The sequence below is a fragment of the Natator depressus genome, chromosome 25 (genome assembly GCF_965152275.1).
Source record: "Natator depressus isolate rNatDep1 chromosome 25, rNatDep2.hap1, whole genome shotgun sequence".
Lineage (NCBI taxonomy): Eukaryota > Metazoa > Chordata > Testudines > Cheloniidae > Natator > Natator depressus.
The window spans coordinates 5,792,739-5,806,219 of NC_134258.1; the positions used below are offsets into that span (position 1 = coordinate 5,792,739).

Genomic DNA, 13,481 nt, shown 5'->3' on the forward strand with positions numbered 1-13,481 from the left:
TTTTTTTTTTCCCTTTTTTTTTTCTCCCCCCCCCAGAAACATCAGGTTGACTTTACTCCCTGGAGGACTGGAGAACCTCTGAGATAAGAAATCACACGAGACAAGTGGGCAAGTGAGAAAGGAAGACATTTTTAGTCAGATTGTTTAAACCAAGGGAACATCTTTTTAACTTGCACTCGTGACGGAGGCTTAGGGAAAGTGTTATTTGTGAAATAACTAACACCTCTCTCCCTTCAACTGAGGGCTGAGAAAGCTTCCATTCCAGGTGTCTACTCTGGAGAGTCCATTAGCAAAACAGGGATGACAACACTAGATATTCCTGACCCTTCTGTGGGAAGCAGAAAAGTGATTCTTGTGTTTCTTTATGATGAAAGCCTGAATGGCTTACAATTCCTCCTCCCTTTGTAAGTCACCTTTCAGAATAGGATACACCACCATTACCACCACAGTTCAATATTAAATGTTAGTACTTTTTGCAGTCTACTCTTTCAAGGGAACAGGAAAAGTATATTCCTATTCAGATATTATGTTATTTCCTTTTTCATGTAGTCAGTAGTAAAAACACAGATAATATGCAGAAACAACAGGATTTAACTTTTAGAGAGCTACTGATCTTAGGTTCTCCATGGGATGTTTAAAACTGAATTACTGATAAACTGTAGCTTTTGATGTCCAACAACAAATATCTAACAAGTATTTTGAGCAGTTTTGGATATTCTATGAAAGTCCTTTTTTTAAAATATACTTGATCCTCTAAGATTTGGAAGTGGAGACCAGGTCTCCCAGAAGCGCCTTTATTCAGTTACCTGCTGCAAACTCCTCAATAGTCATCAATGGGAAGCGAATAAGAGAAAGCGCTTTGCCCAGTACTTTCCGCTTGTTCTCTGGAATCACCTGAAGTTGCTGCCGCTGACATTCTGCCTCCGACCAGCGAACCACTGCATTAAACAAACGAACCTCCCGAATCCCCAAGGTATCCCGCTCCAGCACCGCAACCAGGGTGTCTGTAAGGCAGGACAGCAACAACTTTAGGCACTGACCCATATGTCCTGATTTTTAAGTGGCCAAAGTTCCCAATGCAGAATCCCAAGGCGAGGAAAGGCGTCGGAATTCAGAACTGCGGGGCTGCTCCCAAGCGCTGTACGCCCACAACCTGACGAGTAATTCCACGAGTAGGCATGCCACTGCAACAGCAAGCAGTGCCTACAGAGTGGACACAACATTTACTGCTGCACAGTAAAAGGGATTTCTGGTTACCTACAAGTCAAACTGGAACATAAACAGGATAAGAGCCAAAAAGTTTGTATTATCCATGCCTTAATTTGACAGTTTAGCCCATTAGCAAGAGAAAGTGAATATTTTGACTTTTAAGTTCCATTTATGAAACGTGCATACTACAATGTCTCTGGACATAAATATTTAACACCTGAATCTTGTTTCAAGTCAAAGCACTGCCAACTCCTCCCACAGAGGGTATGTTACACCCACCCTTCACCAGCCAACAGCAACAAAAGGGATAGGCTTTGTATTATGCCCTAGAGATCAAAGTGTCACAGCCCTATAGAGCAAAGGGATGTGAATGCCAGTGTCTAGTTCTAAGAGTTCTGCTGAGAATCCCCTGCCCCTATATGCTTATGCCCAGGGACTGTCAGTTCCAGTCCCTTGAGAAGTTGTCCCTAGACAGCTAGGGCCAAACCAAAAAGGACAAACTGCCAGGTAAAGAAACTTGTGTAATCTAAAAGTCAAGCTTGTAACAAGAGTCTGCAGAAAGGAAACAAAGCTTACCTAAATCAATGTCTGTGAACCCCTCGGCATTGATGGCATCTGATGTGTTCTTGTCTATGTTCTCTAGGCACAGGCTGGCCAGCTGGGGTTCATCAAATAGTCTTGCCTAACAACGAAGCATCCATCATTAATGCAAAGAAAAAGTTGTTCTCAGTTCCTTATTTGCAACCAATCAAGGATATTTTATTTTAAAGCATCTTTCTCCAATTACTGGATTTGCCACTAGTTTGCAAACCAAGTGAATTCATGACACAGACAACATAGCTTAGCCTTTCACAGCTAGTTAAGGAAAAGTAACAATACACATACTGGAAAAAAACTTGGCTCCAATTTAGCTGAATACATCTTCACTCAAGAGTTACATCAAGTTAGAAAGAGACTTTGAAGAGTCCTGTTAACTAGCACTATGTTAACTAGAACTTTGCAGGCAGCAGAGACAGGGACAAGTCAGGTTCAACATGTCAGCTGATAGTGGGGTAAACCCTTAACTTTCATTAAAAAAAAATGAATCAAACTAAATGTAAGAAAGCCCTTTGTAGAAGGGCTTCCTTTGTCTGAGAGCAAGTGTAATTGAGATTGCTACATCAGAAGAGGGGGAAGATAGTGCCTGAGTAAATTGGGCCTATCTACATTAATGAAATTTGCACTGTACAACTACACCGATGCCATTACATCAAGTGAAAATGCCAAAATGTAGACACTGTATTGATGCAAAGTGAAACTCACACTGATACAAGTGAAATCAGTAACATACTGAAGCAAGCTGCACTCGTAAAAGTTCTGCTTTGTGCCAGTGCACTTTGTCTACATGAGGGTTTGCAGAGGTGTAAATAGATCGATTTACTTACAGTAAGGAAATTCACAATGGTGTAAGTGGACTAAGTCTGGTCACACGAGAGTCCTCAGGGTTTGGAGACACTCAGAGTGGCTGTATGCGCAGCATAAGTGGCGCCAAGGTCTCCAGATTGAATGCCAAGGACCCAGCACCAGAGCTGTTCTGTGCCCAGCATGGGTAGCACCAACATCCTGAATCCATCTGGTACCATCTCTATGCCTAGCATAAGTATCATCAGGGTTCTTGGAGCCATTCAGAACATGTGGGAATATGCAGAGGTCACCTTGAAGAATACTTCCTATCCACCATGCTTTGTCTTTTCTATTTAGATTAAGTTCTTCAGAGCATGGATCATCTTACTAAATACAAACAGCACCTAGCACAATAGTGCCACAACGTGCTGGGGGCTCCATTCACTACCATAATACAAATAATGGCTAAAAAGATGTTTTGACTTAGGAGCTTAGACAGGGTTGCACTCACGGAGCTGCTGGTTCTCTTGGTGCCTCCTGCCTCTGACTTGTGCAAGGCTATCTGAGACAGAACTTAGTAACACCAGCTTCAAATACTGAGACCTCAAGTGCATCAGAGAACTGAAATATGGCAGAATTTCCTGCTTTAACAGAATCCTAGAATCTCAGGGTTGGAAGGGACCTCAGGAGGTCATCTAGTCCAACCCCCTACTCAAAGCAGGACCAATCCCCAACTAAATCATCCCAGCCAGGGCTTTGTCAAGCCTGACCTTAAACACCTCAAAGGAAGGAGATTCCACCACCTCCCTAGGTAACCCATTCCAGTGTTTCACCACCCTCCTAGTGAAAAAGTTTTTCTTAACATCCAATCTAAATTTCCCCCACTGTAACTTCAGACCATTACTCCTCGTTCTGTCATCTGGTACCACTGAGAACAGTCTAGATCCATCCTCTTTGGAACCCCCTTTCAGGTAGTTGAAAGCAGCTATCAAATACCCCCTCATTTTTCTCTTCTGCAGACTAAACAATCCCAGTTCCCTCAGCCTCTCCTCATAAGTCGTGCACCAGTCCCTTAATCATTTTTGTTGCCCTCCACTGGACGCTTTCCAATTTTTCCACATCCTTCTTGTAGTGTGGGGCCCAAAACTGGACACAGTACTCCAGATGAGGCCTCACCAATGTCCAATAGAGGGGAACAATCACGTCCCTCGATCTGCTGACAATGTCCCTACTTATGCAGCCCCAAAATGCCATCAGCCTTCTTGGCAACAAGGGCACACTGCTGACTCATATCCAGCTTCTCATCCACTGTAACCCCTAGGTCCTTTTCTGCAGAACTGCTGCCTAGCCATTCGGTCCCTAGTCTGTAGCGGTGCATGGGATTCTTCTGTCCTAAGTGCAGGACTCTGCACTTGTCCTTGTTGAACCTCATCAGATTTCTTTTGGCCCAATCCTCTAATTTGTCTAGGTCCCTCTGTATCCTATCCCTACCCTCCAGCATACCTACCACTCCTCCCAGTTTAGCATCACCTGCAACCTTGGTGTGGATTGCACCCTCAGCATCCTCCAGATCATTAATGAAGATATTGAACAAAACTGGTCCCAGGACTGATCCTTGGGGCACTCCACTTGATACTGGCTGCCAACTGGACATGGAGCCATTGATCACTACCCGTTGAGCCCAACGATCTAGCAAGAATTCTATCCACCTTATCAGTCCATTCATCCAGCCCATACTTCTTTAACTTGCTGGCAAGAATACTATGGGAGACTGTATCAAAAGTTTTGCTAAAGTCAAGGAATAACACGTCCACTGCTTTCCCTTCATCCACAGAGCCAGTTATCTCATCATAGAAGGCAATTAGATTAGTTAGGCATGACTTGCCCTTGGTGAATCCATGCTGACTGTTCCTGATCACTTTCCTCTCCTCTAAGTGCTTCAGAATTGATTCCTTGAGGACCTGCTCCATGATTTTTCCAGGGACTGAGGTGGGGCTGACTGGCCAGTAGTTCCCAGGATCCTCCTCCTTCCCTTTTTTAAAGATGGGCACTACATTAGCCTTTTTCCAGTCTTCTGGGACCTCCCCCGATTGCCCTGAGTTTTCAAAGATAATGGCCAATGGTTCTGCAATCACATCCGCCAACTCCTTTAGCACCCTCGGTGACTGAGCAAATTCTTCGGTGGTGAAGCAACAGAGCTAAGCACACTGGAAGGCCTGAGTGCCAGCACTTCCAATGATGTGGACAAGTCCTGGCCATCTTAGACTTTGACACGCTCAAGGTTGCTTCATATCAGACTTACAGGAGTCTCAGTGTTTGGAAGCATACTCTGCATTTCTTCACTGCTCAGTGACATTTGCAAGCACATCTGGCACCAGCACATTATGGTCAACTCTGAAGCACAAACAATGAAGACAGCTAGCTATCAACAGATGATTCAGCTACACTGATAGTGTTTTCAAGCCCCTGTTGATCTCGGTCATCTCAACCAGCCTTGCAATGATCTCCAACAGAATCTGACCAGGAGTGTCACAAATGCAAATCATAGTTGTCTGAGGATGAGTGGGGCTCCAGGACCAGATAATTATTTGCAACCAGTCTTGTGGGAGACATACCTTTGCAAATCTAAAGTCTGGAACTCTCATTTCAAAACTATTTGTGTTGTGGTAAAAATGGACTTTTGAGGTGGATTCCCAGGCTCAAGGACTGGACCTGGCCTTGGAGCCAGGAATCTCTTATCAGCTAGTCATTGAGATACAGCTCAACATAAATATGCCTGTTTTTCTCAGAAAGATTGCCAGTACTGCGAGACATTTTAAGAGCCTGGGGGGCCATGGAGAGTGAATGGAAAGTACAGATACTAGTGATTACTGTCTCCCACACAGAATGGAAGATGTTTCTGATCATCTAGGTAGATCACAAGATGGGAAGGGTGCTTTAAGTCAAGAGCCAGGAACGAATCTTGTGGAAATGGAAAAAGGAACATGGAAAGCCAATGTGTCCATCTGAAACTTCAGTAACCAGTGTATTGCTGAGACAATGGACACTTTGGTATCCAATATCTTTTGTCTTCTGAGACTTTAATACAACGAGAACCCCTTCTTCCTATACTGCAGAGGGACATCTATGACTGCAAATGAAGAAATTACTGTAGGACAAAGTTTTATCCTGCCCTGGCAATCTCTGCAGTCATCCAGTGCGGACCCAGATGCGGACAACACAAAATCATTGCATGAAGATGACCATGAGAGGTCTTCCTGAGAAGGACTGTTTGTAATCTCTTCCTTCTCCCATTCACTGAAAAAATGGAAAACGAGGTAACAGCTGCTGACAAAGCCGGGAGTCTTTGGAAACAGATCTAACAAAAAAGTCTCTTTCCAGCTCAGGACAATGACTTCTGGTCTTGGAGACCTCAGGCAGCTTAGCCCAAATGGCCAAAAGGGCTAGGGTGCTAATCCCTAGGACTTCTATGACTGTTTCATCCCTAGAGGAATCCATGAATCAGACAGGAGCCAAGATGCAGGTACAACATAACCTGATTTGAGGGGATCAGGAGAAAAGCATCTCAGAGTGGACATCAGGCCATATCCCAGACAGTGAGGTAGAATCTAGCAGTCCATACGTCCCAGTACCAACTTGACCTGAGTGTGGTATGGGGAAAATGTAATAAGAGGAAGCTCTGATTCAAAGAAGAAAACAGAGCCAACCTAGGAGGGCATGCAGAAAGACAGCCCTTATTCATGACCAGCACCTAGAACAGAACAGAACAGGGAGCGCAGCAGCAATCACCCAGCAATCAAGCTCAGGGACAACGACGTTCACCTAAGTGCCCATTACCAAGACACCAAAAGCCAAAGCATTAAGTGCCAGAGATCCCAGAACCAGAGCATCTGGCCCAAGAGGCAACCAAAACTTGAAGCAGTCCAGGCAGAGCAACTCACACTGATGCTCCAGATGTTGAGGCACCAGAGACAGCAAACACCAGAGATTCTGGAACCAATGAAGGGCCAGACACTGATGCAGTAACCAAGATGACCAGAGTGAAGATGACTTTTTCTGTTGCTTTGAAGAGCAATGGTGGGAAGCAGAGCCCCGCAAGGACTCAGTGGGCCAGTATCATGACTTATTATTAAGGTGGACCTAAGTGCAATAGTTGGAACTTCCAACTAAGTGCTAGATTCAGGGAACAGGATCACAGAGCAAGTTAACAATTCCTGGCATCAAAGCCTCCTGCACAGGACAATCTGGTCAAGTCCCTCAGTGCCAGACTGTCTTAAGGCATGTATCCCCTTTGATAACCGCTCCCAACTCAGCAGAGGGAAACTAATGTTGATTCCTCTAGAATCGCGATAGTCTAAGGCAGCTTTCCCACTGCGTATGTGACCGGTAAGAGACCTGCACAGAACAGTCAGACAGACATGCCCTGCTCTGAAGCCGAACAAGCAAAGTGCGTTTATCCAGAACTCGCAGGGTGCCATCACAGGAGGACTATGGTTTGAAACTCCTGGATTTGTCCTCAGCCACGACTAGAAAGGCCTTTAGTGGCCCAGGAAGGTCTCAGATCCCTAAACAAGAGCAAAGTTCCTGATGGGGGTAAAAACTGGCATAGAATTTTACAAATATTAACTTTTTCAGTTATTACAACAAAAAGCTTCCTATGCAGAAAGACTTAACTTCCCCAAAATAAATCAGCAGACGTAATGAAGGACCCAGTAAAGGCTGATTTTCTGTCTACAGCAGTCAGAAGGAAAAGAATGACAGCTGTGGCCTCAGCTCAGCCTCAAAAGAGGACATCGGCAGGGTCACACAGCCTCAACCAACACCCCATCCACAGGTTCCACATCTGTGCACATCACCTGCAGTGGAGATCCGAGCTGGCACTTGTTGAGGAAAAGGCCACCATCCAGTTACTTGCAACAACAAATAACTGTCCCATCTTACTCACCTCCTATCTCCTTCCCTAAGGAGAAAAGGGCTGAGGGCTTTCTGCATTCTTCAGAAGTGGGGGAATCCTGGTATTATAAAGAAGTCCTTCAAAAAAAGGGCCTTCTAGATGGCTGCCAGTAGGCTCCATACAGTGAATATTTATTCCTGGAGTTGCCCTATATTTGAACACATGAATACTTTATAGTTTCCCTTCTTCAGGCCATAATACTTGTTCCAGGCGGATGAAGCTCAGTAAAGTTCTCTCTTGTTACAGAGCAATGTACTACGTTCTCACCATCATGGCATTAACAAGGCACTTGGCATACCAAAAAGGTTCTTTCTGGAATAGTGACAGCAATTGATATAAGCACTTACAATTTATGCTTTACTATTTAAAGGACTACATCATTCTTCATTAACAAGAGAACTCCTGCTAATCATGCGAGAATTCTGGACTAAAATAATACACCAGAGCACAGTAACCCATTCCATTGCAAGCCATGCCACCTCCTTTGTCCAAAACATCCTCATCAGCCTAGATAATATAAAGCTGTTGCACCTGTTTAAAAGGACTTGAAATGCAAATAGCCTCAGAACATACCTGTGTTAAGAGCATGAATGCGTTGTCTGCTCTGAGGTTTTTCTTTAGGAACTCCACGCAGTGGGCTTCAAGTGCAGGGACAGCGTATTTTTTAGCTGTGTAAAGTGTTGTCATAACAGTCTCTGGGCCAATCTGAACCTCGTCCGAATAAAGAAATCTGGAAGTACGCAAACAAGTACTGCTCCGTAAGCCTGCTTTAACTAGTTGGAAGACAGCAGTAAGAGTCAGGACAGAGAACGCTAGTTCACAAAGACCATTATGTGTTTTCTCATCATGCTGGTGCAATTTCTTACTTTTAGTAGCAGCTATTACCCTTCCCCACTCTGCCACCATGATAAACCACCATTCCAGTTTGGAATAACCGCGACTATGCTATTAAAGGTCGTGTACGTATGGAGCATTTGAGAGATATTTTAAACTATAACACGTCTCATGCTAAATGGTTTAAAAAACATTGGCCTGCTGCATGGTCAGAAACTGTTCCAGCCTGACCTGGGTTTGGCCTGTCCACGCTGAGTTAGCTGAAGTGTTTCAGACTGTTCAATTAAAGACTAAATGAGAACAGAGCTTCAGCCATGCCGTGACTAGTCACTAATTGTTAAGATGGTGCTATGTACACAGTTTCAAGGCAAATTCAGAGGATAAGAATGATTTTATTGGTAAAACCTGTGTAGAAACATTCAAAGATTTACACCTAATGCAATGTGATGATATTTCTTTCACCTATTTTTCGCATTATACATACACTCTCACACCCCCTTACTGTGATGGTTCTTCAGTGGGAAATCTCATGTTCCACTTCACTATTGCTGAGCTAGCAAATTATATCAATTGTCAGATCACTCAATTAACTGAGTTGAAACAGAAAGCAAAATAGTTAATTACAATGAAAAAAATCAAGTGATTGCTTAGTAGTAAATGAAGCCCCCAGGTCAAATCTCAGATTTGGTCTCACTCTTCATAGCAGCAAAGGCTGGGAACACTGAGCTTTAGACTCTCTTGGTAAGTTAACCTAGCCAAAGGAAGCAGCCCATTCCACTGGGAAGTGAGTTAGTGATGTGAGAAAGTAATTTTCCTTTGCAAGGTGGAAAACCAACAGCCTTCATGAAGGTTTAGGTCTGACCTGACCCTCCCTCATCTCATACACAAACACATTGCCTAGACATACAGGGACACTCTTGATCCAAGCAAGTTGCTCAAGGGAGGTAGGGCTCCAGTCTAGCGGAGTTTACAGCACAGAAGAGAGGTTCCAATCCTGAAGACACCTGAGGGTATGTCCTGCTGCAGTCAGTGAGACCACCTGCATACATTAGCACAGGACTGGGCCTAAGACAGAAGAGTAGTAAATAAAACAGTCTGATTTTTTTTGAAACTTCAGTGGTTTAATGCAGAATTTATTTGCATTTATTCCAACAGCACGAATGTCTTTAGTGGCAAATATGCACCAAGCACATGACGTTCCAGTTAACTCATTTATAATGCTTGAGTACTCCTCTCCACTGTGCTCTTGCCAGGTCTTCCAAACTTCCCCTAGCAGCCCGGTGCCACTGACATTATAGTTGCACCTGGAGGCCCCATTCGGTATCAGAGCCCCTCTACGGGCACTGTACAAACGCACAGATATGGACCATGCCTTGGGGAACTTACAATCCAGTCTCCTTCTGCTCAGGGTGGGGGGCATATGGCTCAAAAAAAAAAGGCCCATCACCACAGCAGGTGGCTAGACTAAGGTAAGGCATTGCCTATGCTCACAGCCCAGCTTCCTGAGAGGCAGAGAACCCAAACCGTGATATCGGTATGCTGTGCTGCCATTGGATTGCCAATATGATGCTCATGCCAATACTTCTGAAGACACTTCTCTCTGCACGCAGCTCTAGCCACAAGAGACAGCCACCAAAGTTTAGTCTGCCTGGTTAAAAGGGCCAATTATAAAAAAAAGCTACTAAAGATCCTTGATGGCAGCCATAAAAGGTCTAATTTCTATTCCCAGCTCCCACCATTAGCAGAACTTGGGACACCTTCTGCCTTCCCACCTTGAAGAAAGCCAGAGAGCAGATGTCCGCAGCTAAACCCTCACTCAAACTCAGAATATGTCACTAAGCTGACCTTTTATTTGCTAGGCTCCTCTAAGAATATAACTCAAACTGCTGTGTGAAGTCAGGTCCCGGACAGCAATTTAAAGTAGGTTGAGGCGGTTTGTAAAGTACATTGAGAATTTATTGTAAGGTACTCTAGAGATTAGTATTTGTTGTTAACACCATCAAGCCACTGGTTTATGTATTTTGTCCTTCTCCCTCACATCAATCTTCTATTTTTACGAGGCTAGCATCCTTTTATTGCAAGCTAGTTTTAAAAAATTAATTGACCAATTATGTGTACTACAATACTGTGCTATTCAGTGCCATGGCTATGTTAATTGTTTTGTTTTAGTACCAAGCCCAGAAACAATACATGAAGCCAAGGAAATAACACCAGGATATATAATGGGCTTTGAGAAAAATTTAGGAGTCAGTCTGACTTCAAGTATCTACACTGCTAAGAGCCAAGAAAAATTTAAAATAGCCAATATCCAAATGGAAAAGCAGACTGAGGTTACGTAAACCTAAACAAGAGCCCATTGTGAGTTAACAAAAATATTAGCAAGAGAGGACTACCACCATGCAGAGACAACCATACATTAGATCATTGGTCCGCCAAGTTTGGAGTCCAGCTCCTGGCAGTGACCTGCAACTGAACTTTAAGGCTAGCAGAAAGTGCAATCCTGAACATTGGTGAAAAATTCTTCCTCACCTCATGGTATCAGCTCATGCTCTGAACCACATCCAGGAGACCACTTGCTTCCACATCAAAATTAGCATGAAGACAAGTGCTAAATTCCAAGAAAATTGTTAATCAAAGCACTTAAGCTTCATTACTCAGCCTGCTCATTGTGGGAACATACCTCCCATCTTTCCTGGGTACTTCTAAACAGACAGCCCATTGAGGCAAGAACCCTGTCAATGTCTAAAGTTATCTAGAACACTGTTGCACCAGACAAGTAAAGTATGAACTTTAATCATCCATACCTTATGACTATAAGTGTTAAGAGTCATTACATTATCCAAGCCTTATTTTTCTTTTCTATAGCGAAAAAAAGAGTGTTTTCTTTTCTGTTATTTGACTGATCTCAAGTATTGGGCGAATGATCATTTCAGATCATCTTCCCTTCAAAGACCACTTTACTGGCCTTCCAGCAACCACACTAAAATCTCAGGCTTTCAGAAGATATCCGTGAATAACCTCAAATTTCAGCTTTTCTTAAACTCAAATTGCTATTTGAGTTTCGCTTTATTTTTACAAGTCAGATGTTAAAACGGAACACCAGCTTTGTTCAGCTGGATATGGACTGAAGTTGAACCAATCAAAGGGTCTTAGTTCCACAAGCAGGAAGCACTGGTTTGTTTTGGGGCTTTTTCGGGGGGGTGTTTCCAGGTGCTCTCTCTTAAATCATATGCGTCAGTTGAAAGGGGGGTCCTGAGAATTTCTAACCCTTCATTCTAGGGAAACACTTTAGCCTTTAAGGCTCTGCTTTCTCTTTGATGTCTTATCTATGGCAGAAGCACTTTTTCTGAAAAGGGAAGCAAAAAAAAAAAATGTATGCCCATTGCATGTGTAAACTTGATCAGTATTTAATGTTTACCCCACGTATGAAAAATTATTCCTTTGGACATCTCACAGCATTTTGCTTAGGTACCAGGACTCAAACGAGCTCCAAGACGTCAGTTTTGCAGGCAAAATGTGGTCCTTTAACAAGCACAAAGCACTCCCGCTGCCTTTAGTGAGAGCTGTGAGTATGCACCTGAAAGCCACAGGAGCTTCCAAGTTTTCTGGCAGCTTTAAAAATGACACTCGGCTTTAGGTTATAGGTAGGGTTGGCAGAATTTGATTTAAATTGTTAGTCATCAGTAAACATCAGTTCCACCTAACACAGAAATGGATGAAAAAATATAATAGCAGTCATTAAAAATAGCCTCCCCCGCACCAGAAATGCGGGGAGCCATCTGCACCCCCATGGGGAGGGCGGAGAAGGGGGCAAGGGGTATCCAGCAGTAGGGAGTCCTCCCTCATAGCTGGGGGCTCTTCCTCCTCCTCCTCGCAGTCCTGGCTGGGAGTCTCTGTCTGCCTTACAGGGACCACAGCCCACCTTGCAAGCGCAAATTCGCACTGGCCCTGTGGCTGCGCAAGGAGCCCCCTGCAGCCCTGCTATGAAAATGCATTAAAATCGATACAAATCAGAAACAAGTTTAAAAACATTAACTGCTGAATTCTCTTGTCTTACTTCCATTATCCAATACCAGAGGCCAGGAGCCAGATCCGCAGCTGGCATCAGCTATCACACTTTCACTGACTTCACCAGAATTCGACCAGCTGAAACCCAGCCATTAAATCCTTTCATTTGGAAACAGGTTTTCCTCCAGTTTCCGACTGAGCTTCAATTGTAACCCATACAATGTTAAGAGTGCTATATGCTTTCCTCCTCTTTTGAAGAGCACTAGCATCCATATCAAGCCAGCTCCAGGAACAGGATTTATTAGGCCTGATCTAAACACAGTTGAGTACCAATTTAACTATTTCAGATAAGGGTGTGATTTGACAGATATAGTTAAATCTTCCCACACTGAGGGTATGACTTCACTAGTAATGTTCAGGTGGTGGGTGCTGTAGCGGCTTTAATGTGGCTTGTGCAGTCACAGCACCAGCGCTGGGAGAGAGCTCTCCCAGTGCTGTAAACCACCACCCCCCCCCCCGAGGGGAGTACAGCTCCGAGCGCTGGTGCACTGCCTACACTGGCACTTTACAGCCCTGAACCGTGCAGCGCTCACGGGGGTGTTTTTTCACACCCCTGAGCGAGAAAGTTGCAGCGCTGTAAAGAGGAAGTGTAGACAAGGCCTGAGACACTGCACTCTTATACTGGTATGAAGGTGTTTATCAGTATAGCTTATTCCTACAATCCTAGTGTAACGGTGCCCATACCAGGGGCCACACTGTTTCAGCTAGATCAGCTTCTAAAGCAATACAGTTAAAGAGGTATAAACACTATTTAGACATGTCCTTCGTCAACCTGTGCAGAAGAACCAGCAGTAGTGCAAGACATTTGTGTAGTCTTACATAAACAATGGCTGTTTTAAAAAGGTTTATCAGATATGGAATAGAGGATTTACAAAAATTAGTATTTAAAGACCATGTTGTATCAGATAACAATTGAGATAAAAATTTGATATAAGCTACTTGACTATCTCCGTTTTAACCAAGAGGTACAATGGATTATTTGTATTTGAAATATTCTTGTTCACAATAACCTGTGCCCAGTTATAAGTTAATT

At 43.8% G+C, this 13,481-nt stretch overlaps 1 protein-coding gene across 1 annotated transcript in view; it reads right to left on the reverse strand.

Moving 5' to 3' along the window:
* The window catches only part of BTBD2 (BTB domain containing 2), a 42,919-nt gene that overhangs the window by 18,599 nt on the left and 10,839 nt on the right, over positions 1-13,481 (reverse strand). Inside the window, exons 3-5 of the mRNA XM_074939823.1 lie at positions 8,120-8,276; positions 1,786-1,891; positions 807-1,004 (exon numbers count right to left, since the gene is read on the reverse strand). Coding sequence (XP_074795924.1) covers positions 807-1,004; positions 1,786-1,891; positions 8,120-8,276 — 461 coding nt within the window. The remainder of the gene's footprint in view (positions 1-806; positions 1,005-1,785; positions 1,892-8,119; positions 8,277-13,481) is intronic.